This window comes from Geotrypetes seraphini, chromosome 5 (genome assembly GCF_902459505.1).
Source record: "Geotrypetes seraphini chromosome 5, aGeoSer1.1, whole genome shotgun sequence".
NCBI lineage: Eukaryota > Metazoa > Chordata > Amphibia > Gymnophiona > Dermophiidae > Geotrypetes > Geotrypetes seraphini.
The window spans coordinates 109,919,249-109,946,385 of record NC_047088.1 but is presented as its reverse complement, the minus strand read 5'-3'; the positions used below and the strand labels follow the sequence as shown (position 1 = coordinate 109,946,385).

The 27,137-nt window shown below is 43.8% G+C and overlaps 1 protein-coding gene across 1 annotated transcript in view; it reads right to left on the bottom strand.

Moving 5' to 3' along the window:
• Nucleotides 1-14,245: 14,245 nt before the first annotated feature.
• LOC117361148 (ras-related protein Rab-35-like) overlaps nucleotides 14,246-27,137 on the bottom strand; it is a 98,599-nt gene continuing 85,707 nt past the window's right edge. Inside the window, exons 4-6 of the mRNA XM_033946098.1 lie at nucleotides 16,277-16,401; nucleotides 15,800-15,924; nucleotides 14,246-15,671 (exon numbers count right to left, since the gene is read on the bottom strand). Coding sequence (XP_033801989.1) covers nucleotides 15,543-15,671; nucleotides 15,800-15,924; nucleotides 16,277-16,401 — 379 coding nt within the window. The 3' untranslated portion in view covers nucleotides 14,246-15,542. The remainder of the gene's footprint in view (nucleotides 15,672-15,799; nucleotides 15,925-16,276; nucleotides 16,402-27,137) is intronic.

Genomic DNA, 27,137 nt, shown 5'->3' with positions numbered 1-27,137 from the left:
TATATTCATAAATGATCTAGAAACAGGCACGAAGTGTGAGATAATAAAATTTGCGGACGATACAAAACTATTTAGTGGAGCTGGGACTAAAGAGGAATGCGAAGAATTTCAAAGGGACTTGAACAAATTGGGGGAATGGGCGGCGAGATGGCAGATGAAGTTCAACGTTGAGAAATGTAAAGTATTGCATGTTGGAAACAGAAACCCGAGGTACAACTATACGATGGGAGGGATATTATTGAATGAGAGCAACCAAGAAAGGGACTTGGGGGTAATGGTGGACATGACAATGAAGCCGACGGCACAGTGCGCAACAGCCGCTAAGAAAGCAAATAGAATGCTAGGCATAATCAAGAAGGGTATTACAACAAGGACAAAAGAAGTTATCCTGCCATTGTATCGGGCGATGGTGCGCCCGCATCTGGAATACTGCGTCCAATATTGGTCTCCGTACCTTAGGAAGGATATGGCGTTACTCGAGAGGGTTCAGAGGAGAGCGACACGCTTGATAAAAGGGATGGAAAACCTCTCATACGCTGAGAGATTGGAGAAACTGGGTCTCTTTTCCCTGGAGAAGAGGAGACTTAGAGGGGATATGATAGAGACTTATAAGATCATGAAGGGCATAGAGAGAGTAGAGAAGGACAGATTCTTCAAACTTTCGAAAAATAAAAGAACAAGAGGACACTTGGAAAAGTTGAAAGGGGACAGATTTAAAACGAATGCTAGGAAGTTCTTCTTTACCCAACGAGTGGTGGACACCTGGAATGCGCTTCCAGAGGGAGTAATAGGGCAGAGTACAGTACAGGGGTTTAAGAAAGGATTGGACAATTTCCTGCTGGAAAAGGGGATAGAGGGGTATAAATAGAGGATTACTGCACAGGTCCTGGACCTGTTGGGCCGCCGCGTGAGCGGACTGCTGGGCATGATGGACCTCAGGTCTGACCCAGCAGAGGCATTGCTTATGTTCTTATGTTCTTATGTTAATAGATTGTAGATGGTCAAGTAATAGTTCAAGATTTACCAGGTCAAATGCTGCAGAGAGATCCAATGATATTATTACATTTCCAGCATCTAATGAAGCATAAAGTTACTATTACTGTTATTTATTATATCTATAGCACTAGCAGAGACATGCATTAAACACACAAGAGATGGTCCCTGCTGAAAAAAGCTTACAATCTAATTATGAAAAACACACTGGACAAAAATGGTGACTCAATATATGCTGCTCATGTAGGGAGAAGAGGTAGAGGGTAAGGGGGTGCTGTTGCCACATATTTTATGGCCCTGGGTTGAAATTCTAATTTCATACATAAATATTCTGTGCATTTCTCAACTTTAGACTCATCTGATGTTTTGTGGATGATCCATCACCTTTCAGAAAGCTAGAATAAAGTTGTGGATGCTGTATATTCAAAGTGAAGAGAAGCAGCAGATATAAAATCCTAACATTACCAATGTTGCAGCTCATTCATTTTCAAACTGCTACAATCCCAGTAGACAGTGTCTTCAATAGCAGTGTTAAAGACTTCAGCTTTGGCATTGTTTTTTTTAAAGAGAGTTTGGATACACAGAGGATGTTAATCATATTGGTGTTTCCTAGTTTGAATTACATTGGCTTCCTGTGACTAAACAGATTGCATTTAAGCTAGATTTAGTTTTCGAGGCTTGCTACTTTCTTGCAGGTAGATAAATTATTGAACAACTCTTGTATATGATGTCTTATATAGGCGGAGGGTACTAGATGCCCAAAGTCAGCAGTGGTAAAATGTCCATTCTCGAAAAATATTTCTAGAATTTTTTTTAAAATCATTTATTTAGACGTTCAGGCCATTGATCATCCAGACCACCAGTATGTCTCTTTATACCACATTTTCGATCAAAAATTCATCTGTCCCAAACACCGTGAACAAGACCATTTGGACATGGGAGGGGTCAGCATTGTGATGGATTGGCCACCCAGACATGGCAAGAGAAGTAGCGCACCTTATAAGGTGCACTGCTGTGAATGTCACAAAAAGGGTGACAAATATCTCACCAGAACTCTCTTATAGGATATAGTAAGCCCCCAAAATACACTATACCTACCTGTCTACAACCCCAATAGCCCTTATGGCTGTAGATGGGGTTTTGGGGGGGCTCACATTTTCCACTATGAATGTAGTGGTTAGAGTGGCTTATGGGCCTGGGTCCTCTTATGGTTCACTAGCCCTCCCCCCCCCCGGCTACTTAAGACACTTGTATGCAGCTCTACTAGGCTTTCCTATAGCATACTATACTGATGTTCCAGAGACAGGTATGTACATGTTTATTTTTATATTTTTGGCAGTGTGAAGGGGATAGTGATCACTGAGAGTGTGTGTGGGGATCGTTAACGTTGTCTCTGCAATGGTTATCTGATGACTCTGGATACCTTTTTGTCACTTATACCTGCTTTTAGAAGAGACAGCTAATTTAATCATGTATTTTTAAGGGTATAAGTAACGGGCAGACTGGATGGACCATTACTATGGTCTTTTACTATATTATATCACCTAACTCGCAACATGGTGGGTAAAGAGAGAAGAAACATCAAATGGAGAAGAGCAAAGACAGAAAAATAAAGTCAAACGAAAAGCAGCACTGGCACTAAATTTGTACAATCCTGACATGTATTCACAGTAGGAGAGCCCAAGGACTCCATTCCAACAAGTTTTGGGCAAATTTAGAAGAGCAGGAAGCTTTTGAAAAAAAGATCACTAAAAATCCAAGATGGCTGCTGCTACTACAAAATTTGCACTAAAATCACAATATTTTTTTATATCCAGCAAAGTCTAAAAATGGCAAGTTTAGGATTTTTCAGATGGAGGAACAAGTAGAGACCTTAAAAACTTCAAATCCCTTCCCCCCCCCCCCCCAACAGGCTGACAGCCTTTACTCACTGTGACCTGTGCTGGAAATGTGCTGCACCCTGCCTTAGCTCTTTGACAGTAGCTGGAATCAGAGAATCACTGCCTTGTGCTGGGAATGTCTCTTTAACACTGATCTTCGGGTTGCCAGTCAGACACAGCGTTTGACCGTACTTCCTCCCCCAAGGACTAATGTGGAAGTGAGCACATTCAGGGAAGGGCAGAGGAAGTGGGCACCCTGTGAGACACCACCAAGTCTCCTAGGTATGCCCTCATTCAGCAGAAGGAGAAAAATGTGGCGACGGCCTTGAGCTCTCAAGAAACAAATGTAGGCTGGCCAACAGGTAGCACCAGTGATTAGCCTGTCACCTGCAAAACGAAGTCTGTAAGTTTTCTACGCAGGCAGAACTGAAAAATTTCTCAGAACACAAAGAAATTCCAAAAAAGGGATGAAAACACTGAAGAAACAAGGGACAGCAGAACAGAAACACTCCTTCAGGCACTTGTTCAGAAGGAAAAACTGCAGGTGGTGCTAGAGCTCTCAGTGAATCAGTAGAGGAGAGTCACAAAAAATCTGGAGTAGATTCCTTCTACATATGGCACATGGCAATTGGGAGATAACCCACATGTCTAGAATGTCTCAACTAATGCACAGGAAATTGCTTTACGGGACGCATCCTTGAAACAGCTAACAAACCCCCCACTGCCTCTGGAAACTGCCAAAGAAAAATACAGTACATGTAATCCAGAAGCCCTAACCATAAAGCTATGGATCATGTATTTACATATTGTCCCCCCCTTCAACATTATCTGTCCCCTTTCAGATCACCCCCTCCAATACTCTCTCCTACCCCCAACTCATGTTACCTCATCCTTCATTCTACATTACACCAAATGCCCCAGTACATCTCTTCTTCCACACATCCTTCAACATTGTTTCTGTGAGCTCATTTCTCCTCCCTTACCCTGTTTTTTTTGTCCCCCAACTCATCCCCCCACTCCCCCACATATCCCCTAGCCTTCTCCAGCTTATCTCCCCTTCCATATATGCTCTGCTTATCTAGTGCTTCCCCTCCCATATTTCCTTAACCCCCAGTACCATCCTCATCTGCTCTCCAAACTCTCTCTCTCCCCTGTCACTATTGTCAAACAACCTAACTTTCCCTAGTTCAAACACAGCTGCTGCTATACCTTTCCTGCATCACACAGCTGTTGCAGTGTGCAAAAATCCTGCACTGTTCTCGTCTTTATGAGGACAGCAAAGAACTTCCTGTGGCAGCTGTTGAGTTTGAACCAGAACGCCACCTAACGGCAATTTCTGGATGGAACAAGGTAAATTCTGCACCTCAGTCAGGAGTAATAGTATTTTGTTGCAATGGAATTATATGTTGGCCTTACTGAAGTGACATCAAAACTAATATATAATTTTGTCATAACATCAGACAGGGTTTTAGAACATTTTGCAGGATCTGATGGGTGTTTAGGCGATTGCTATAGCAGAGTTGTGTCTGATCAGATTTAAATTATGAGACACTGCCTCTTTAAATACAATTGGATTGTTTCCCTAGATGTAGTTTAGTATTACTATATACTTAAAGTTTAAAATATGTAAAACATCACCCAAGATGCAGGAATCCTTATTAAAAGGCTAGCAACCCTTCTTCAGGCCTCAGTCCCTCTACCACCAAGCCAATATATACCCTAAATGCACTGGAAGAAAAACCTCACTCTTTGGGGCGGCAAATCTCATATTTGAGTGGGGCCACCCACCCCGGGTACTGCAGTCCAACAACCAAAACTTACTTTCAATTCCTTCCATATGGGAATTATTATACGACAGAACCAGAAAGCCATATTCTCCGTTGCAGCACCCTCTTTATGGAATGCACTACCATTAGAAATCAGACTTAAAATGTCGCTGGATAAATTGAAGTCCAAACTAAAAATTTTATTCTATAAGGATGCTTATCAATCTTGAACAGAGACCATATACAGCTATTGTGATCTGCACTGGCAAAGAATACAAAAACGCCTCCCTGAAGCAACCCCCTTCCCCTTATTGTTCTTTCCATTTCCTTCTTTCCTCCCTTTTTCTTGTTTTTATCTCGATGTAGTTTTATTTTCCTACCCCCTATTCCTGTGTGTCTCAGCGAGTAGTTGTCTTGACTACCCCTCTTATTTTAATTTTTTAAACTAAATTTCTTTTGTTTTTAACTAGTATTGTAAACAGTCTAGGTATATTTTGATAGATGGTATATAAAAAAAACTGAATAAACTTGGAAATGTGAAGAACTTGGAATGCTGGAGACTGCATGTAAAATAGAGTTTAAAAAAAAATGTGGTTCTGAAAAGAGGTTGAGTGTGTGTGGAAAGGGGAGCATGGGGAGTAAAAGAAAGGGAAAATTTTCCATTCATCCTTGCTCTGCCCTGGGAACATCTCTTTTCTACAAGTGAACATTTAAAAGTTGCATATAGGGTGGGGCAGGTGACTAGTTATTCTCTTTCAAAACATTAATAACCCACCCTGTACTTCCCATTATTCAAATCTGTTTTCCTCAACAATGCTAGAAACTCAAATATATGTGCTGTTCTAATTAGAACATTTTACCGCACTAAAGTAGAATTAAACATTCTCTAATATTACAAAGCAGCTATGGCAACGTCCAGCATTAAAAGCAAGAGAGAAGTACTTCCCAGCTGGGAGTAGACAAAATGAAAAGTCCCACCCAGTTAAATCTCTATTGAACTTTATTGAATAGAAGTTATTTATGAATAGAAGTAATTTATTAACAATTTAACTTTGTTAGCCTTTAAAATACACCTTTTATTATAATTTTGTTAGTATTCAGCTCTATAGAGCCCTATCCTTCCCAGCTTCAGCAAGAAATGACCTCTGGGACTGGCTAGCTGTGCTCTAGTTCAGCGATGGCGAACCTATGGCACGCGTGCCAGCTGTGGCATGCGAAGGCCTTGCAGCTGGCATGCGGGAAGGTCCGCAATAGAGAGCTGCACGGGAACGGGGCTGGATGTACTAAGTCGCGCGGCTTTTCTCCCTACCTGTTCTGCTTGCAGCACAGAGCCGAACGGAAGTCTTCCCGACGTCAGGGCTGACATTGGGAAGACTTCCGTTCGGCTCTGTACTGCAGGCAGGGTAGGTAAGGAGGAGTAGCCTCGCGGCTACCAAGGGAGGGAGGCGGTCCGCCCCGCCCCGTGTGCAGCACAGCCGGCCAGGTCCCCTTACTTTTGTGGCGCTAACCCGACCGACAGGGCTGCTATCAGTCCTGCATTCAGGGGCCCGGAGCTGACAGGGGGCCCGGGCTCCCCAGTGTTCTCCCCAGCGCTTTTCAGCCGGGCGCAACGCCCAGCAAATTTAGATGCCCGCCCGGCTGTCATCTGCCGAATCCTGCTGCCACCACTGCTTAATGCGCAGCCTGAAGAGCCGCCGAAAAACCCGCCGGACTTTAAACAAAAAAAAAACCCCAGCAAGCGACTCGAACCCGGCTTCCCTCCGAAACCGGAAGTTACGTGGGGGGGGGGGAGTAGAGAAGAGAAGCCGGCACAGACCATTAAAGCCCCGGAGCATGCGGGAGATAGGCCAGCCACGGAGGGAAGTTTACTTGCTCTTGCTTACTTCGGGCCTTTCTCGCTGCCGGGTCCTGCCTACTTTCTGTTTCCGTGAAGGCAGGACCCGGCAACGAGAAAGGCCCGAAGTAAGCAAGAGCAGCAAGTTGTAAACTTCCCTCTGTCGCTGCCCTTTGGGAGATAGGTCAGCGACCAAGGGAAACTTGCAACTTGCCTTTGTCTGTAGCGAATCTGCCGGGTGTGTGAGACGGGGGGGGGGAGAATGGGAGGAATAATGCTGCTGCACCCAATTAGGGGGGAGAGGGAAGAGAAATGCTGCTTCTGCTGTACCCAATTGGGTGGGGGAGGAAGAGAAATACTGCTGTACCCAATTGGGGAGAGAGAGGGAAAGAGGGAGAAGGAAGATCAGGAAAAGGAGGAAAGAGATGCAAAGACCATGGAACGGAGGGAAAGGAGATACCATACCATGGAGTGGAAGAGAGAGATGTCAGGGCATATGGGGGGGGAAGCAGGGCCAGATTAAAGGATAGGCCCTATAGGCACAGGCCTAGGGCCCGAAATAGTCAGGGGGGCCTGCCAGTGCTGTGCTTTGGGGCCTCACCCTTGCTGGATTCGCTGGCAGCAGCAGCAGCCTCATCATCATCCCGGGCGAACCCCAACCCGATCCGACCCTCCTATCTCTCCCTCCTTCCCTCATCAGTGACGTGCTAGAGGGAATCACGGCAGGAGAAAGTCCTGAAGCAGCCTGCTTAGAGTAGAGCAGGGCTGTTTAGAGTCTCGTGATGGGAGGGAGGGAGAGTTAGGAGGGTCATGGGGGGGAGAGTAGCAGTCTGCCCCGGGTGTTCGACCTGGCGTCATGAACTTCTTCGGCTAGCATCAGCATTTACAATTCACTGCTGTTGCCAGCTTCAGGCCTTCCTCTCCGCCGGGTCCTGCCTACTTCTGTTTCCATGAAGGCAGGATCCGACAGAGAAGAAGGCCCGAAGCTGGCAACAGCAGCAAATTGTGAATGCTGCTGCCTGAAGAAGTTCATGACGTCAGGTCATGGGTGACAGAAGGAGGAAAGGGAGCAGAGGGGGAAAGACTTGCTGCACCCAACTGGAGGGAGAAAGAAGATGAGGGAGGGAATGGAATGAGATGCCAGGGATTGGAGGGAAGGGAGGGAGGAAGAGATGCCAGGGCATGGAGGGAAGGAGGAAAGTATGCCAGACCAAGGGAAAAGGAAGGGGGAAAGGAAGGAGGAGAAGACAGAGCATGGATGGGGAGGGAGAGATGGAAGAAAAGGAAAGGAGTGAGATGCTAGAGAATCAGGGAAGGGAAGATACCAGACTATGGGGTGCGAAGGAAAGAAAGGAGAAGAGAGAGATGCCAGAGCATAGGGAACGGGATAGTGACAGAGAGAGAGAAAAATGGAGAGGTGGCAGAGCTGAAATCAATCATGTACAAAGGAGAAGAGAAGGGGCACAGGATAGACAGTTTATTGAAGGAGCATAAAAAGAGGGTAGATACCATATGGAACAGGGAGAGGGCAGACAGTGGATGGAAGGGGCTGATGCTGTATGGAAGACAGAAGAGCGGACAGATGCTGGCTAGAAAGAAGAGTGAAGACAAGATGATTAAAGCAAAAACGACAAAAGGTAGAAAAAATTGTTTTGTTGCTTTACATAGAATCAAGTAGTATTGTATCTATTGATTAAAGTTTATAAATAGGAAATAGAAATAAGGCAGTTTTTTTGGGACTAAACCCCTTTCCTCAGGTCAGGACAGGATACCATAACAGCAGGGGTGCCCAAATGATCGAGTACGATCGACCAGTAGATCGCAAAGGCAATGTGAGTCGATCGCATTGCCTTGGCAATCTTTTTCTTCCTGCCTCCCTGAGCCAGGCCAGGCGCGTAGAAGCGCCGGACTCACAAGACTTCACTTCCGACGTCAATTCTGACATCAGAGAGGAAGTTCTGGGCCAGCCAATCGCTGCCTGGCTGGCTTGGAACTTCCTCTCCGTCGTTAGAATTGACATCAGAGGTGAAGTCTTGTGAGTCCGGCGCTTGTACATTCCTGGCCTGGCTCATGGAAGCAGGGAGAAATCGGCATGGTGGCTTAGGGGGTAGGGAAAGAATCGGGGAAGTGGAGAAATTGGCGCGATGGCTTGGGGGGGCGGGGGGAGAGAGAAAGAAAGAGACAGAAAGAAAAGGGGAGGGGCAGAAAGAAAAAATATTGGATTTATAGTCAGAAGAAGGAAGTGCAAACAGAGACTCATGAAATCACCAGACAAAAAGATAGGAAAAATGATTTTATTTATGTGATCAAAATGTGTCTGTTTAGAGAATTTATATCTGCAATAGCGGTTTTTAGCGCAGGGAGCCTATGAGCATCGAGAGCAGCATAGGGCATTCAGTGCATCTCTCTGCTCTAAAAACTGCTATTGCGATTTAGTAAAAAGGGAGGGGGTATATTTGTCTATTTTTGTATAGTTGTTCCTGAAGTGACATTGCGTAGAATCGTCTGACTTGACCTCTTTGAAAACCCACGGAATATAAATGATAATTAACATTTTCTCTGCATACAGTGTGCTTTGTGGTTTTTTTTTAAAATTTTATTGTTGGTAGATCATTTTGACTTGGTCATTTTAAAAGTAGCTCGCAAGCCCAAAAAGTGTGGGCACCCCTGCTGTAGAAGCAAGGGCAAAGTGGAAATGTCCAATCAAGATGGTGCACAAAAACAGTGTCTTTCAACTCATCTGATAAATCCAATGGTCTTTATTAATCCAAAACAAAATCGTATATCCAAAGCAACTCAATGACTCGACATGATCACGTTTCGGCCATCCGGCCTGCATCAGGAGTCTTAGAAGTCTTTGGGTAGCAAGTAGTCTTTAAATGGCAAATGGTCAAAAGTGAAACAATCATACCATTGCTCCAAGTCTGTAAATGCTGCAAAACCACACAACCTCATGTTCTTTACAGATTTTACTAACCACTTTAATGTACTAAACAAAAAATTACAAGGCATGGGAAAAACAGCAGAAAGCATGTTTAGTGACATCAAAGCTTTTGAGAGAAAATTGCATGTTTTTGAAAAAGACCTTGAGAGTGGACAGCTAAAATATTTTCCCAACCTAAAAATACATTTGGATAATTCTACAACATTTGTGGACAGTCATAAAAAACACCAGGAAATCCACAAAGCATATTCCACCATTGTAGCCGAAGCAAAGGAGAATTTTAGTAAAATATTTTCTCAGTTCCGTAAGATGGAGACAACCCTTTCATTTATAACTTCCCCAGAAAAGTCCACATTTGAAGATCTTGATCTTTCCTGCTTACAGTGGTTGGATATTCAAAATTTGGGAATGGAGCTACTGGAATTTCAAGAAAGCTCTATCTGGAAAAGTAAATTCAATGACCTGCGTGCGGCTCTTGAACGTATTGAGTGTGAAAGGGTGACAAATGAAATCACTGCTAGCAGTTCTGAAAATGAAATCCTAAAAGCGTGGAATTCTCTGCCAGACAATTTTAAGTCCATGAAAGCACTTGGGATTGCTCTTCTTACTTTGTTTAGGTCATCCTATGCTTGTGAGCAGCTGTTTTCGGCTTTGAATCATATAAAATCTGATGCTAGAAACAGATTAACGGATGACATGAGTGCTGCATGTGTTGCTCTGAAATTAACGCACTATGAGCCAAGGATTGACAAGTTATCAGCATGCATGCAACAACAAAAATCACATTAATTTTTTTCAGAGCATGCCCAATGCATATGTTTACATGAAGCAGTGTTTTCAGTTTGCAGTTAAGACACTTTATAAGTTATTTAAATATTATTTAAAGATGTTATTTAAAAAAGGGACTTTACATGGCCCTGTTGTATTCCAATCTGGAATTTCCAATAAAAACGGTTGGTTTAATTGAAAGCTCTTTTGTTTTCTTTACATCATATTATTAGAAATGTAATGATTTAACTATTTTCTAATTTGATTGTAAATTTTACAAAAAAACATGTAAAGACTCTTTGGGAATACACACCGAGTCTTGACACAGTTAACAGTTTTAAGAAGTTTATCTTTTTTTTTTTACTCAGGATACATTTGACATGTTATGTGAATAATACATTTAAAATATATTGTGTAACTGAATCAAATTCTTCCTAAATTCATTAAATTGAATGAAATCATTAAAACATTATAAATTGCCAATAAATTGAAATGAAAACCAAAGGATTGTGAATCAAATTGATTCTCTGACAATACAAAGATTCCAACCTTTAAAAATGATGTTACATAGTTCAGGCAACTTTATAAAGAGTTTTTAGATACTAAAATCTTGTTATTAAGGTTTAATTGACGTGCTGGCACTTTGAGGAAATTATTTGGTTTTGTGCGGCAGTTTGGGCACTCGGGCTCAAAAAGGTTAGCCATCACTGTTCTAGTTAATTGGATAGCACCAGAAGTAGGAGGTTTTCTTATGGTGGTACTCCTGCCTAATTCAAAAGATATCCAGCTAATGCATTTTCACATCTCTCAGTCTTAAACAATTCAATAAATTTTTGAAACTCAAAGTAAGGTTTCTCATTTTTACTGCACTAAAGATCAAGACTGGGGGGGGGAGGGAGTGGAAAAGAAGAACAGAAACACCAAATCTGGTTAAATTTGCTGGTATGAGCCAGATCAGTTTTAAGTCACAGTAGTAAAAAGGGAAGGAAGGTTCAGCTCAGCTTTTATTTTCCTTAAAATCACAAATGTTTTCTTGGTTGGATGCAAAAAAAGTAGACAGCAGGGTTTTTATGAGAAGCTACTGAATGAAAACAAGATCAAATCATTTCCCTGTGAAGAACAGACCAGGTCAGTTTGGGTTTTGCCTTCATTTCCCCAGCCATTCGGTAATTCTTTTCTTTAGAACTGGAACTTTGAATTCATAAATACAGTCGGTAAAATCATAAAGATGTTCAGTTTAATCCCAGTGATATGGAATATTACAGCAACTATCTGTGAGAGGATATCTAAAATTTCAAGCTATTGCTAATCATGAAGTAAATCTATGACTAAAAAGAAGGAATGATTAACTTGTACAACTGACTTTTTAAAATCAGAAAGAGAAAATTTGTATTTCTTTTTAGTTTTGACTGCTACATTGTTTCATGTTAGAGAATGACACGGGGAGCGATCCCCGCAGCGAACCGCTGCGTGGCTGCGGTTTGGCTGCGGGTTATGGTGACCTCATTAGCAAATCGCCGCAGACGCGGGGACAAATCCTTTCACCGCCCGCAAAAACGGTGAATAGATTTGTCCCCACAGGCCAATGTCCCCCCTTCTAGGAACCGCTATTTACCTGTGTTTCACCGTGCTCCTCATTTGTCAGATCAACCCTTCCTGCCAATAGAACCCGCCCCCCCCCCCCGACGATCGCCCTCAGCCCTTCATGCCGACAGAACCAGCCCTCCCCAACGATCGCGGCAGGAGGGTACCCATCCCCTCCTGCCTACCCCAACAGCCCCCCCGACGATCGCAGCAGGAGGATATCCAACCCCTCCTGCCAGCTCCCCAACAGCCCCCCTATGATCACTGGTAGGAGGGTGCCCAACCCCTCCTGCCGGCACCCCCAACGGCCCCCTATATCGCCAATAGGAGGGTGCCCAACCCCTCCTGCCGGACCCTCCCCCAACAAACCCCGCCATCCCGAAACACCACCCTTAGTCTTACTTTCCAAGTTGGACCGGACAGCTCCTCGCTCGTCTGGCCAGCAGGCCTGCCTCCGTCCAAATGAGGCGGGCCCGCCCCTCCCCTCCCCTGCCTAACCCACAGGATCCTAGGGCCTGATTGGCCCAAGCACCTAAGGCCCCTCCTATAGCGGGAGTGGCTTTAGGTGCCTAGACCAATCAGGCCCTAGGATCCTGTGGGTTGGGCAGGGTAGGGGCGGGCCCGCCTCATTTGGATGGAGGCAAGCCTGCTGGCCATACGTGTGAGGAGCCGTCCGGTCCAACTTGGAAAGTAAGACTAAGGGGGTTCCGGGGTGGGAGGGTTCGTTGGGGGGGGGGGTCCAGCAGGAGGGGTTGGGTACCCTCCTGCCGGCGATCTTAGGGGAGGCCATTGGGAGGACCGGCAGGAGGGGTTGGGTACCCTTCTGCTGCGATTGTCGGGAGGGCCGTTGGGGGGGGTCTACAGGAGGGGTTGGGTGCCCTCCTGCCGTGATCGCTGGGGGGAGGGGAGACTTGCAGCCGTAGCCGCGGTCACTATGCTAATCACGGCAGGGAGATCTTTGCCGCGATTAGGTACAGCGGCCGCGTCTACTTACCATGTAGGCTAACATTGTAAGTATTTAAAGTACATGTCGTGTTTGTTTTTGCATTGCTAGCCCCAGGGGTGGTGGAAGATTAGTGATTGAAAAACTGTATGAAAAATAACTATTTTAAATTTAGTGATCAAAATGTGTCAGTTTTGAGAATTTATATTAATTAATTTTTTCTCTGCGTGTTTTGTTTTTGTATAGTTATTAACTAATATTTAACTAAGTTTTAAAGTTTTAAAGAATGTTTCCTTTATACGTAAATAAAGAAAAGTATATAAAATCGTACCCGTTTGAGGCTTTTATGTATGCAGCGGTGACGGTGACGGGGCGGTGAATGGGGTTGCAGTGGCGGTGACGGGGCGGTGAATGGGGTGGCAGTGGCGGTGACGGGGCGGTGAAGGGAATGGCGGTGACGGGGCGGTGCAGAGAATGGTGAGACGGGGACGGGGCGGTGACGGGGACCAATTTTTTCACCGTGTCATTCTCTATTTCATGTCTCCAGTGGAATATAAGTACCGTATTTCCATTTACAAAACTGTACTTAGAGTGAGAGTTTAAAGGTAATTGTAAACTCACCCTGACTTCAATTTTTTTTATTTTTGTACTGTTTCAAGCACTCTTCTCCATTTTACTATGAAAATTGACAGGAGTTGTGTGCTTCTTATGAAAATTGCACAAGCTCCTGCAGGAATCCTATTGATTTCATTAATAAAGATGCTGTACTTTGAGAGACTGAACAGAATTGGTGGTCCTTAGGTTCAGATTCTTCAGTCACACTTGTGTTCTTCTCAGGATTCAGTAATCATTTTGGTTACAAAATCAAAGCTGGAGTGGATGTCAGCAGAGGAAAGTGCAAAGCATTCTAGAATAGCAACAGTCCCAAAACCACTATCAATCCTCCCATACAAGTTTCTAGCTGTAAACTTTGTCTGGCATCTGTACACTGAATTGCTCTGCATTTATTATCTCTGCAAAGATATTCTATTCACTTTTGAGTCCCACTCTAAAATCAGGTTTTCATACAAGTATGGAGCTGGCAGCAAGTCATTCCAAGGGGAGATATAAAAGGAGGAAACAATTAAAGTAAATTTTTGAGGCATTATAGAATGATCCCCTACATCAAAATAACTATTCTTACTACATGAAGACAATGCAGAAAGCTATTTAAATACTGGATAAATGATCCAAGACAATTGCAATGGGCTTTTATCTTGACCTTTTTCAGTCTACCAAAAGTAGATTGATGTGTCTTCCATATACTGTAATATGCAATGACTCATAATTTCACTTTCAGGTACTGAAAACATTACCTTAAAACGAGCAGCCCTTATACAACCTGGCCCCCTCATCATCTCTATCTACCCTGATCTCACTCTTGCTAGTTACTGCATTCCAGTACACACTTCACTTTTACTATGTTGATAGACAAATCACTTTTCTAAGAATATAATTAATTAGCAGGATTGTTAACCACCACAGTGGTGTTTGTTGAACAAACAAGAGGCACTCCATACTTTAAAATGACATTTAAAACAATGTTTACAAATTATATGATTGCTTTTTTTTTTGGAACAAAAACTCCAAAATAAGCCCCAAGGACAGAGAATGCTGGATTCTAAATGCTGAATTCCTATAATACTCTCTCGTCCCAGTTCTGTGGAATCTCCAGCCTATGGGGTTTTCAGTATACCCACAATAAATATTCATTAGATAGATCTGCATGTATAGAGGAAGTGCACAATTCCATCTCATGAATATTCACTGTGGATGTCTCGAAAACCAACTGGCTGGGATCCCCTAGAATAGGTTTGGAAACCACTAACAGAAAAGCCTCGTGAGCAGCACCTACCTTAAATGTGTATAGGCTTCTGTAGTATATATCTCAAACATAAACCCAAAACACTGACAATGAAATGCTGCTCAGGTTTCGACATACTCTGACAATATACCCTCATGCCAGGCCTGCAATATTTTTTTTATTTCAGTACTGAGACCTTCAAAGAGTTCTACTCATCTCTCTGTAACAACTTCTACCACAGTAAATATACATAACTAATAGGGAATGGCACCAGTTAGCTACTCTATTGTTACTATTTTGTTAGTAGTAATTTTAACTGTTCGCCTATTTTATACACCATGAGAAACTGGAAGAAGGAGGAACAATGGTAGCATTTCTTAATTCTCAAAATGAGAAACTAATGTTACATAAGGCACTAAAAAGAAATTATGATTTGAAAGAGCTACTTTTTGATTATCTGTAATGAACAAAAGCTATTTTTATGTCGTTAACCCCACATGACTCCAATCTCAACTAACAGCATGGCTCTGATAATCTAATCCATTTTACATGTAGTTATCTTGACCTGTCGTAAGACACTATCTCAGCCAATAACCGACAGACCCTGAGATTCCTGAAATTGTATCACAGTAATAATGTCAACAATGGACCCCCAGAGGGGCCCCTCTCCATTTCTCAACAGGTAGCCTTGTTCTACCACAAAACCAGGCCACGCCCTCAAAACATTTGTATCTCCTACTTTCACAGGGTTAAACCTCTTTGCTTCTGTCCAGGAACAAAGGCCAAAGGAAGAATCAGAGAAGCAGTCAGTGATTGTCCACCCATGTAGTCTAGGCTCCAGTTTAGCAGCAATAACCACTGTGGCTGCTCAAAGAATATGTCCCACTTCCCCCAGCAAGATATGCATATCCATGGTAAAGTTCACAGCATGAAGGCAGTTACTCCTTTCCTCTGGTATTTGCATCTTTGGTGGGGGGGCTACTCCTCTCAGCAGCATTTCTTTACGGGTGGCTTTTTCTTTGGCTTGTTGATTTTCACCACCTCGTTTTGCTGGTGTAGCCGTGCCAAATTGTCCTTCTTGGCCTTCAGTACCATGAAGGTGATGGCATTGAACATCTGGCAAAAAAAGATTGATCAGTGTTAGCACAAGATCCTAGAGATTCTGGAATGGAACAGCTGAAGAGAAACTGGGGAAATCATCTATTTTTTTTCCATAGCTCCCAAATTGCATTTTCCCCGCATACCTCCTCTACATTCAAGTTTTCTTTTGCACTGGTTTCAAAGAGCCGCACACCCATCTGTTCACTGAAACATTTTGCATCAGCAGTCTCAACTTGCTTCCGAGTTGGGTCATCATTCTTATTCCCTACTGAGATCAGAAATAGACATTTTAATATCAAATAAGGTCAAACAGAGAAAGCATGAAGGCAGCATTTTTAAGTTCAATAAGTTTTATTGTTTTCAGAATAACAGAAAAGAGAACATTGAACATCAAATATGTCGACAAATTCTTATTTTCAAGTGAGGACAGAGACAGAGTTACAACAGCATTAATTTCCCCAGATAGAGCATACTGGGAGATAATCTCTCAGTCAGATATGGGGCTTGGGGTGAGGGGAAGAGAATGAGAGAAGAGGCAAGAGAAAGAGTGGATAGGTTTTGTATTAAGACTATGTAGGTAGGTTTTCTACTGGAGTATACAAACCACACAGATAACTCACCCAGGATTTTACAGACATTATCACAGTTCTGCCCAATCTCATGTAACCAGCGCTTCACATTCACAAAGGATTCTGGGCTGGTGACATCATAGACAATGATGACGCCATGTGTGTTTCGATAATATCTGCAAAGGAAGTGAAAAGAAGAAAAAGTGAGGTTCTACTGCATCCTTAGAGATACACATATCTGAGGAAAAAGTTCAAACATCCTGACAGTAGAGGGCACTAGTGCAATAGCATTTGGGAAAAATCTTTCAATGGAACTTCAATTTTCTGTAGGGGTGGTGGATGAGGGAGTCTTACACTGCAACTTCCCATGCTCTCTATCTGCAGTGAAAACCTTGCAGGATGCAGCCTAACCTGTACTTTGGCTTGTGGGGTGGGAAGGATGGGACTGGATTATTTCTTGAAAACAAAGCAGTTTCCAGCAACAATTCTATAGGAAAGTTTAAATTTTGAACTGTATTGTTTTGTTGTCAAATTGTCTCTTCATCACAAGAAAATCTCCACAAATGAAAGAAATTGCCACTTAAGGCTCACAGACAACAAGCACTCTTCTCTTCCCCTTCTAACACTTCCTGCTTCTTCATAAATCACAGGGCGATAAGGAGAGGATTCACTCAGGGCTTGAACAGTGAGACATATTCCTGCAAAGCTGAAAAAGAAGGCTCATCTAGAGTCCCATCCTGATTTCAATTCTCATCAAATAAGTCTTGAAGCATGCTTTGAACCATCAGTTTGGTTTCAAATTCATTTCAAATAAAAATGCAGACCTTAAATGGCCACATATGAAGTTCAGCAACACCATCATCTTTGGATAATTCTTATAAGAACATAAGAACATAAGAAGCGCCATCTCCGGATCAGACCTTCGGTCCATCAAGTCCGGCGATCCGCACACGCGGAGGCCCTGCTAGGTATTCACCTGGCTTATTTTATAGCCAACCATATCTTTATATGCCTCTCTCAAGGAGATATGCATCTAGTTTGCTTTTGAAGCCTAGGACTGTCGATTCCGCAATAATCTCCCCTGGGAGAGTATTCCAGATGTCAACCACTCTCTGTGTGAAGCAGAACTTCCTGACATTAGTCCTGAACTTGCCCCCCCTTAGCTTCATTTCATGTCCTCTTGTCCGTGTCAAATTGGACATTGTAAATAATCTTCTCTGCTCTATTTTGTCAATTCCTTTCAGTATTTTGAAGGTCTCGATCATATCCCCACGCAGTCTCCTTTTCTCAAGGGAGAACAATCCCAGTGTTTTAAGTCGATCCTCATATTCCAGTTTCTCCATACCCTTCACTAGTTTAGTTGCTCGTCTCTGCACCCTCTCCAGCAGTTTTATATCCTTCTTTAGGTAGGGAGACCAATGTTGGACGCAGTATTCCAAGTGGGGTCTGACCATTGCCCTATAAAGCGGCATTATAACTTTCTCCGATCTACTCGAGATTCCTTTCTTTATCATGCCCAACATTCTATTTGCCTTATTTGCCGCTGCCGCGCATTGTGCCGACGGCTTCAGGGTCCTATCTATCAGTACACCCAGATCCCTTTCTTGTTCACTTTTCCCCAGAGTTGCATCTGACATTCTGTACTCGTATTCCTTATTTTTACTGCCTAAATGCATTACCTTGCATTTCTCCACGTTGAACTTCATCTGCCATTTCTCCGCCCATTTTCTAACCGACACAAATCGCTGTCCTCCTGCGATCTGATTGCCCGGCAGAGTTTGTGTCGTCTGCAAACTTGATGATCTCACTGGATGTTCCATTTTCCAGGTCATTGATATAAATATTAAAAAGGATCGGCCCAAGTACCGAGCCCTGGGGCACACCACTAGTCACTCTCTCCCAGTCGGAGAACTTCCCATTTATGCCCACTCTCTGCTTTCGGTTTTCCAGCCATTTGCCTATCCATCTTTGTATATCTCCCTCTATGCCATGGCTTTGTAGCTTCCTGAGAAGTCTTTCGTGTGGAACTTTGTCAAATGCTTTCTGGAAGTCCAAGTATATTATGTCCACCGGCTTTCCACTATCAATTTGCTTGTTCACGGTCTCAAAGAATTGGAGTAAATTCGTCAGACACGATTTCCCTTTCCTGAATCCATGTTGACTGGGTTTCATCAAGTCGTGTGTGTCCAAGTGCTGAACTATGCTATCCTTGATCAGTGATTCAATCATCTTGCCGGGGACAGACGTAAGACTCACAGGTCTATAGTTGCCCGGTTCTCCTCTCGATCCTTTTTTGAAAATTGGCGTGACGTTCGCTTTCCTCCAGTCGTCTGGTATCTGACCAGTTCTGATTGACAGGTTTGCAAGTTTTTGCAATAACTCTCCAATTTCAATCTTCAATTCCTTCAAGACTCTCGGGTGAATTTCATCCGGTCCAGGGATTTGTCACTTTTAAGTTTGTCGATCTGGTAGTATATCTGATCTAAGTTCACTTCGACTGTGGTGAGGCTGTCCTCTATTTCTCCTGTAAACAGTTTCTCCTCTTCAGGTATTGTTGAGGTGTCCTCCTTCGTAAAGACGGACGCAAAGAAGGAATTTAGTTTGTCTGCGATTTGTTTATCTTCCTTGATGTACCCTTTTCTTCCCTTGTCGTCCAGGGGTCCCACTGCCTCTTTTGCAGGTTTTTTCCCTTTCACGTATCTAAAGAAGGGCTTGAAGTTTTTGGCCTCCCGGGCTATTTTTTCCTCATAGTCCTGTTTTGCTTCCCTCACCGCCTTGTGACATTTCTTCTGTTCATCTTTATGTTTGTTCCAGGCTTCGGTTGTCTTCGTGCATTTCCATTTTTTGAAAGAGTCCTTCTTTACCTTTATGGCTTCTTTCACCTGTATGGTAAGCCATGCCGGTTCTCCTTTGCCTTTAGTTCTCCGATCTTTGGAAATCCTCGGAATGTAGAGATCTTGTGCTTCTGCAATAGTATTTTTCAATAGGCACCATGCCTGACCTTGTAGTAGGTATCTCAGGTGGTAAAGAATCCAGGATTAATTTAAAGAACCTCCGAGACAAATATAGGTAATAAAAAAAGATTATTGCAGATACACCTACAGAGAGTGTGAACCACCCGATGGACAACCACCAGGAAGAAATGGGTGACACAGCAGCGAGATCTGGAAACAGCAGAGGGAACCCACAAGAAGAAGAGTCCGGTGTAAGCCAACATCAGGATGAGAGAAAATGGATGGGAACGAAGGACACGGACCTATGGCTGGAGAGATGGATATACACCAGGGACATGGACGTGCGGCTGGAAAATCAAGAGACAATAGAGAGGACAGCAATAGTCATGGGGGACTCCATCATCAGGCAAGTCGACAGCCACATAGCGGGAAGCAGACTGGATCGGCTGGTGACCTGCCTACCGGGAGCCAAGATAAAAGACATAGTGAGCTGTATCGACAGGATCATAGACAGCGTGAAAGAGGAAGATACGGCAGTGGTGATCCATGTGGGAACTAACAACGTGAGCAACAGGAATTACAACAGGGAAGTACTACTGAAGGATCAGTTCCGGATGCTAGGAAGGAAGCTGAAGACCAGAACACCGAAGGTAGCGTTCTCGGAGATCCTGACGATACCCAGGGCTGATGAGAAGAGGTAGATGGAGCTGCAAGCAATCAATGTGTGGATGAAGTGCTGATGTGAGGAAGAAGGATTCCACTTTGTGCGCAACTGGATGATGTTCTGGGGGAAGAGCAAGCTATTCAGGAAGGACGGACTCCACCTCAGCGGCGACGGAACGAGGCTACTTGCAAGCAACATAAAGAGAGGAGTTGAGAAGTTTTTAAACTAGGAAGAAGGGGAAAGCCGACAGTCGACAGAGAGAGAGAGAGAGAGTCGATGGTTCGGGAACCGGTATACCCAGAGGATACCGTGCAGGAAGATAACGGGGAAGACTCACCGGATCTCAGGCAAGACAGATCAAAGGGGACACAAGAGGGAAGGAAATGCAAGAAAAGAGCAGGCCACAAACTTAAGAGTATGTACAAGAACGCAAGGAGCCTAAGGAACAAGATGGGTGAATTAGAAACTATAACACAAAAGGATAACTTTGACATCATTGGCATCATGGAAACATGGTGGACCGAAGAAAACATCTGGGATACTGTGCTACCGGGATACAAACTATACCGCAGAGATAGAGTGGCTCAAAAAGGCGGGGGCGTTGCCCTATATGTCAAAGAGGGAACTGAATCTACTGGAGAGAACACGCCTGAAATGATGAATAAATTAGAGTCTCTATGGGTCAAAATTCCAGGAACCAATGGATTGGAAATGAAGATCGGCATCTACTATCGACCCCCAGGGGCAGTCCGAAGAAATTGATGGAGAAATGATAGATGAGATCAAATGCAACTGCAAGGGAGGCAACACAGTTATCATGGGTGATTTCAACTATCCAGGAATAGACTGGAACCTACACATCTCCGGCTGCGGTAGGGAGACCAAGTTCCTGGATGCTATAGGCGATTGCTTCCTGGAACAACTTGTCAAGGAAAACATGAGAGAAAATGCAATTCTGGACTTAATTCTAAATGGACTCTGAGGATAAGCGCAAGATGTAGAAGTAGAGGGGACACTGGGAACCAGTGATCACAATATGATCTGCTTCGACATGGATGCAGGGGGAAACATCGATCCAGAATGATGGCCACGGCACTGAACTTCTGAAAAGGGAATTACGAAAGGATGAGAATCATGGTGGAGAAGAAGATCAAAAAGAGGATAAGCACTGTAAAAACACTAGAGCAGGCATGGTCCCTTTTTAAGGACACAGTCACCGAGGCACAAAATCTATATATACCGCGTAACAAGGGATCCAAGAGGAAAAAGAATAAAGAACTGGCGTGGCTCACTGCAGTGGTGAAGGAAGAGGTCAGAGACAAGACCTCGTTTAAGGAATGGAAAAGGTCAAAAAGAGACGAAAACTGGAAAAAGCACAAACAGCATCAATGCAGGTGCCATAAAACGGTAAAAGGGGCCAAAAGAGGAAAAAATAGTCAAGGAGGCGAAAAACATCAAGCCGTTCTTTCGATATATTAAGGGGAAACGACCCACAAAGGAGGCGGTGGATCATGGAATAAAGGGAGTGCTAAAGGAGGACAAAGCCATCGCCGATAAACTGAACACATTTTTTTGCATTTGTATTTACCAAAGAGAATATACATAACATACCGGAACCCGACAGGCTATACTCTGGAGGCGAAGATGGGAAACTGACAAGATTGATGGTCAGTCTAGAAGAAGTATACAGGCAGATTGATAGGCTTAAGAGCGACAAATCCCTGGGACCGGATAGCATCCATTTGAGAGTCATTAAGGAACTGAAAGGGACTATAGCTGAACTACTTCAACTAATAGCCAATCTATCCATAAAATCAGGAAAAGATTCCGGAAGACTGGAAGGTGGCGAATGTTACGCCGATCTTCAGAAAAGGTTTGAGGGGAGATCTGGGAAACTACAGACCGGTGAGTCTGACCTCGGTACCGGGAAAGATGGTAGAGGTGCTGATAAAAGACCGCATCATTGATCACCTTGACAAACATAATCTGATAAGGACCAGTCAGTACGGCTTCAGCAAAGGACAATCTTGCTTGACGAACTTGCTGCACTTATTCGAGGGAGTAAACAGGCAGATAGACAAGGGTGACCCCTTCGACATTGTATATATGGATTTTCAGAAGGCGTTCGACAAGGTTCTGCATGAATGACTACTTCAGAAAATTGAGAGCCATGGAGTAGAGGGTGAAATACTCATGTGGATTAAAAACTTGCTAGCAGATAGGAAACAGAGTGGGGGTAAATGGACAATACTCAGACTGGAAGAACGTCACCAATGGGGTGCCGCAGGGTTCGATGCTTGGACCTGTGCTTTTCAACATATTTATAAACGATCTGGAAATGGGTACGACGAGTGAGGTGATTAAATTTGCGGATGATACGAAGTTATTCAGAGTAGTGAAGACGCAGGGGGATTGTAAAGACCTGCAACGTGACATAACCATGCTCAAGAAATGGGCAGCGACATGGCAAATGAGGTTCAACGTGGATAAGTGTAAGGTGATGCATGTCGGTATCAAAAATCCCATACACGAATACAAGATGTCTGGGGCGGTACTTGGAGAGATCCCAAGGAAAGAGACTTGGGAGTACTGGTCGACAAGTCGATGAGAGCTTGGGCAGGCAAGCAGGAAAAAGGGGAAAGTAGGAGACAGAAGCAGAAGGAGAGGGAAACAGAAAACAAAGTAAGAAACAAGCGAAAAAGGGAAGCAGAGGCAGGAGACTACAGGGGGAATCGGCAAGTTAGCTATGCCCACCCCCAACCCATGAAGCGAAGACCAACGAAGACAGTACCCCCAAAAAGACCAACGAAGAGAGTACCCCCAAAAAGGCGGACAGCAATGGAAGCAGAGGGAATCCAGAAGATGAGCTTTCCAGTGTTCTGCACAGTCTGTCATATGCATGTGGTCGGTGTCAGGAGCTGGAAAGCTTGAAGGAGGAAGTTAGGCAACTGAACAACAGGATACAAGAACTGGAAGGACCACACATCGTAGAAGACTCAACCAGGACAGCTGTAGACTACATAAGAGAGAAACACATCGAGGAGGGAAGTCAGGGAACTCAAGGAGTTCATTGAGGGGCCTACAGGAGGAGGGTGGAAGAACACGAGCACCAGAGGAAAGAAGAAGATACACTCACATGGAATGGAGAACAGAAGGAAGAGGACTCCAAGGAGGAAACCCACAGAGGGATCCCACAGGAAGGGGAAGCAAGGTCTTGCCGATGCCTAGAAGAAGCAGCAGCGAAGCACACCGGGGACATAGACCTGCGACCGGAGCAAAAACTGAAGAAGGGGAAGTCTGCGATCCTAGTGGGAGACTCAATCCTAAGGCAAGTAGACAACCACATAGCAGGAGGAAGAGAGGATCGACTAGTAACCTGCCTCCCAGGAGCGAGAGCAAAAGACATCGTCGACAAAATTGAAAAGATCCTAGAAGGAGCAGAGACGGAAGAGACTACAGTGATGATCCATATCGGGACAAATGATGTCAGCAGGAGAGACTACAGTAGAAATGCACTGATCGAACAGTTCGAGATTCTAGGAAGGAAGTTGAAGAGGACTCAAAAGATAGCTTTTTCAGAGATCCTGCCAGTGCCGAGGGCAGATGTGAAGAGACAGACAGAACTACAATGAGGAGATGGTGTGAGGAAGAGGGGTTCTACTTCATGAGGAACTGGACAACGTTTTGGGGCAAGACCAAGCTCTTCAGGAAAGACAGACTGCACCTGAGTGCAGCGGGAACAAGACTTCTAGCAAACAACGTCAGGAGGGGAATAGAGCAGGCTTTAAACTAAGAAGGGGAAAGCCGACAGTCGACCAAGTGTCGACGTTTTGGAAAAAGGTATCCCGTGAGGAAACTGAGTGGGAAAAATGCTGGGAAGACAAAACGGACGAAAAACAAGAGTTGACAGAACAAAAAGGGGATAATAAGAAGATCCTAGCACAGGAAAAGATATTGAAGACAAAAAAAATACCAGGACTTAAACTGCATGCATACTAATGCAAGAAATAAAATGGGAGAATTAGAAGTCATGGCCATCTTCATTTTTTCAATGGCTGCAACTAAAACATGCCTTTCGTGACCTTCTACATAAGAACACAGACAAATGGGCAGAACCTGATCTCCTGAGCCATTGTACAACATTTACCTTTAAGAAAAAGGAAGCCTCTAATTGGTATAAACTAATTCAATTGTCCAGATCGACTCCTCAACATTCTACTCAAACTAAATGGCAAGAGGAATTAGGAATACCCTTAGTGGAAACAGATTGGAGTCAAATGTGGACTATGATTTATAAATTGACTAGTTCAGCAACGTTATTTCAGACCTTTTACTTTCTGGTTTATCGAGCTTTTTGGACACCAAGTAAACTATCGAAATTACAAAAAGAACAGATTAATGGTCTTTGTTGGTCATGTAAACTCTCCACTGGGTCATTACGACACATGATTTATGACTGTCCCCTATTACAAGATTATTGGCATTCAGTATGGACACAAATTTGTTCCTTTCTAGAGATTAGGGAACAATTATCATACTCGACATTAATTATTAGTTTATCTAGTTCATATATGTCAATTACTGCTGATAAAGTCCCGTTACTTCAATTTCTACTGTTAGTAGCACTCCGCATCATACTTACTAACTGGAAAGACTTTTCCAATGTATCACTCGCTGAGTGGTGGAACACTGTATGCCTTTACGCCAAATATGAAAGAGTGGCAGCTACTAGGAAAGGTAGTCTATCCAGATTTGAAAAAATGTGGGCGCCTCTTCTTACATTTACGGAATATGGGAAGTGAGTCATGAACTGCTGTAGCCCTTGTGGACCTACTGTCCTTACCTATGATAAGACACTAGTGTTTACATCGTTATAAATGATACAACTGCTGTAACTACTGTGATTATATGATAATTTTGCTGATATGATGATTTTATTCACTGAGCTAGCCTCTAAGCTTCGATATTTCACATTATATTTTGATTTATATTGTTTAATTCATTATCACGTCTGACCAGTTTTATTAGTTCTGGTTTTGTTGTTTGTTCTTGTTACATTATTACTACTATGATTATGCACTGAGGCATGGATGTTAATCCACATACAATTTGCTATCAATGTCATGGATTCTGTCATTCATGCCTTTGGATGTATGTATACTTTAAAATACTAATAAAGATGATTGAACTTAAAAAAAAAAGAAAGTCATGGTCAAAAAAGAGAACCTAGATATCATTGGGGTCTCTGAAACATGTTGGAATGAAGGAAAACAAATGGGACATAGCACTGCCAGGGTACAAACTCTATCGTGAAGACAGGTCAGGGTCAGAAAGGAGGAGGAATAGCTCTCTATATAAAGGAAAACATACACTCGACCAGAGTGGACACAGCAGCGACGACCAATAAATTGGAATCACTATGGGTTAAAATACCGAGAAGGAAAGGGCCAGAAACATAAGAACATAAGCAGTGCCTCCGCCGGGTCAAGCCAATAGGTCCATCCTGCCCAGCAGTCCGCTCCCACGGCGGCCCAAACAGGTCACGACCTGTCTGTATCACCAGAAGGGGCTCCCTTGCCACCTTGGTTTCTCATTTAAGTCCTGTCTTCCTATCGAAGTCCTAACCCTCCGGTCTTGCACATGCAAGACCTGGTATTGGTTTCTATACTCATTACCTGGTTAGCTTTCTATACTTGTGTTACATCCCAGCTCCTCCCTCAGTATCCCATGATCCCTTTATCCTTCAGGAATCCGTCCAATCCTGTTTGAATCCCTGTACCGTACTCTGCCTGATCACTTCCTCCGGTAGCGCATTCCAAGTGTCCACGACCCTTTGGGTGAAAAAAAAACTTCTTGCGCTTGTTTTGAACCTATCTCCCTTCAGTTTCTCCGAATGCCCCCTCGTATTTGCTGTCCCCTTCAGTCTGAAGAATCTGTCCCTATCCACCCTCTCTATGCCCCATGATCTTGAAGGTCTCTATCATATCTCCCCTGAGCCTCCTTTTCTCCAGAGAGAAGAGCCCCAGCCTATCCAACCTCTCGTCGTATGGGCAGTGTTCCAGCCCTTTTACCATTTTCGTTGCTCTCCTTTGGACTCTCTCAAGTACCGCCATGTCCTTCTTGAGGTACGGCGACCAATACTGAACGCAGTATTCCAGATGTGGACGCACCATCGCTCGATACAATGGCATGATGACTTCCCGTGTTCTGGTTGTTATGCCCTTCTTTATGATGCCAAGCATCTGTTGGCTTTTTTCGAGGCTGCTGCGCACTGTACAGATGGCTTCAGTGATGCATCCACCAGCACACCCAAGGCCAGAGATAAAGATGGGTCTGTACTATCGTCCACCAGGGCAAACTGAAGCAATCGATGAAGACAGGAAAGCAAGATTAAAATGAGAATGCAAAAGCAGTAACACGATTGTTATGGGAGACTTCAACTATCCTGGAATAGACTGGAGTCTTGGAAACTCACAATGCGCTAGGGAGACCGGATTCCTGGAGGCTAAACAGGACTGCTTCATGGAGCAGCTTGTCAGAGAACCGACGAGGGGGAATGCCACTCTGGATCTAATCCTTAATGGGCTAAGAGGACCTACAAAGGAAGTGGAAATAGTGGAACCGTTGGGAAACAGCAATCACAATATGATCAAGTTCAAAGTTGAAGTAGGAATATCGAAGGGAAAGAGAACCACAGCGACAACTTTTAACTTCAAGAAAGGAAACTACGAAGGGATGAGAGTAATGGTAAGGAAGAAACTGAGGAACAGCCCAAAGAAATCGCAGACTGTAGAGCAAGCCTGGTCTTTATTCAAGGACACGGTGAGTGAGGGGCAAAATCTGTATATCCCCAGATTCAGAAAAGGGTGCAAAAAGAGCCGAACATAAGACCCGGCGTGGATAACTAAAGAAGTGAAGAAAGCGATAGGTGATAAGAAGAATTCATTCAAGAAATGGAAAAAGGGCAAAACCGAGGAGAACTGGAAAGAACACAGGAAGTATCAAAAAGAATGTCACCTTATGGTTAGGAAAGCAAAAAGAGAATATGAAGAGAGGCTAGCCAGGGAAGCACGAAATTTCAAATCATTCTTCAGATATGTTAAAGGGAAACAGCCGGCTAGGGAGGAGGTGGGACCGCTGGATGACAGAGATAGGAAGGGAGTGGTGAAGGAGGAGAAAGAAGTGGCGGAAAGATTAAACATGTTCTTTTTGTCAGTATTTACAAAAGAGGACAACATCCAACATACCGGAACCTGAACAAATCTTCAAAGGAGACCAGGCAGAAAAAATATAA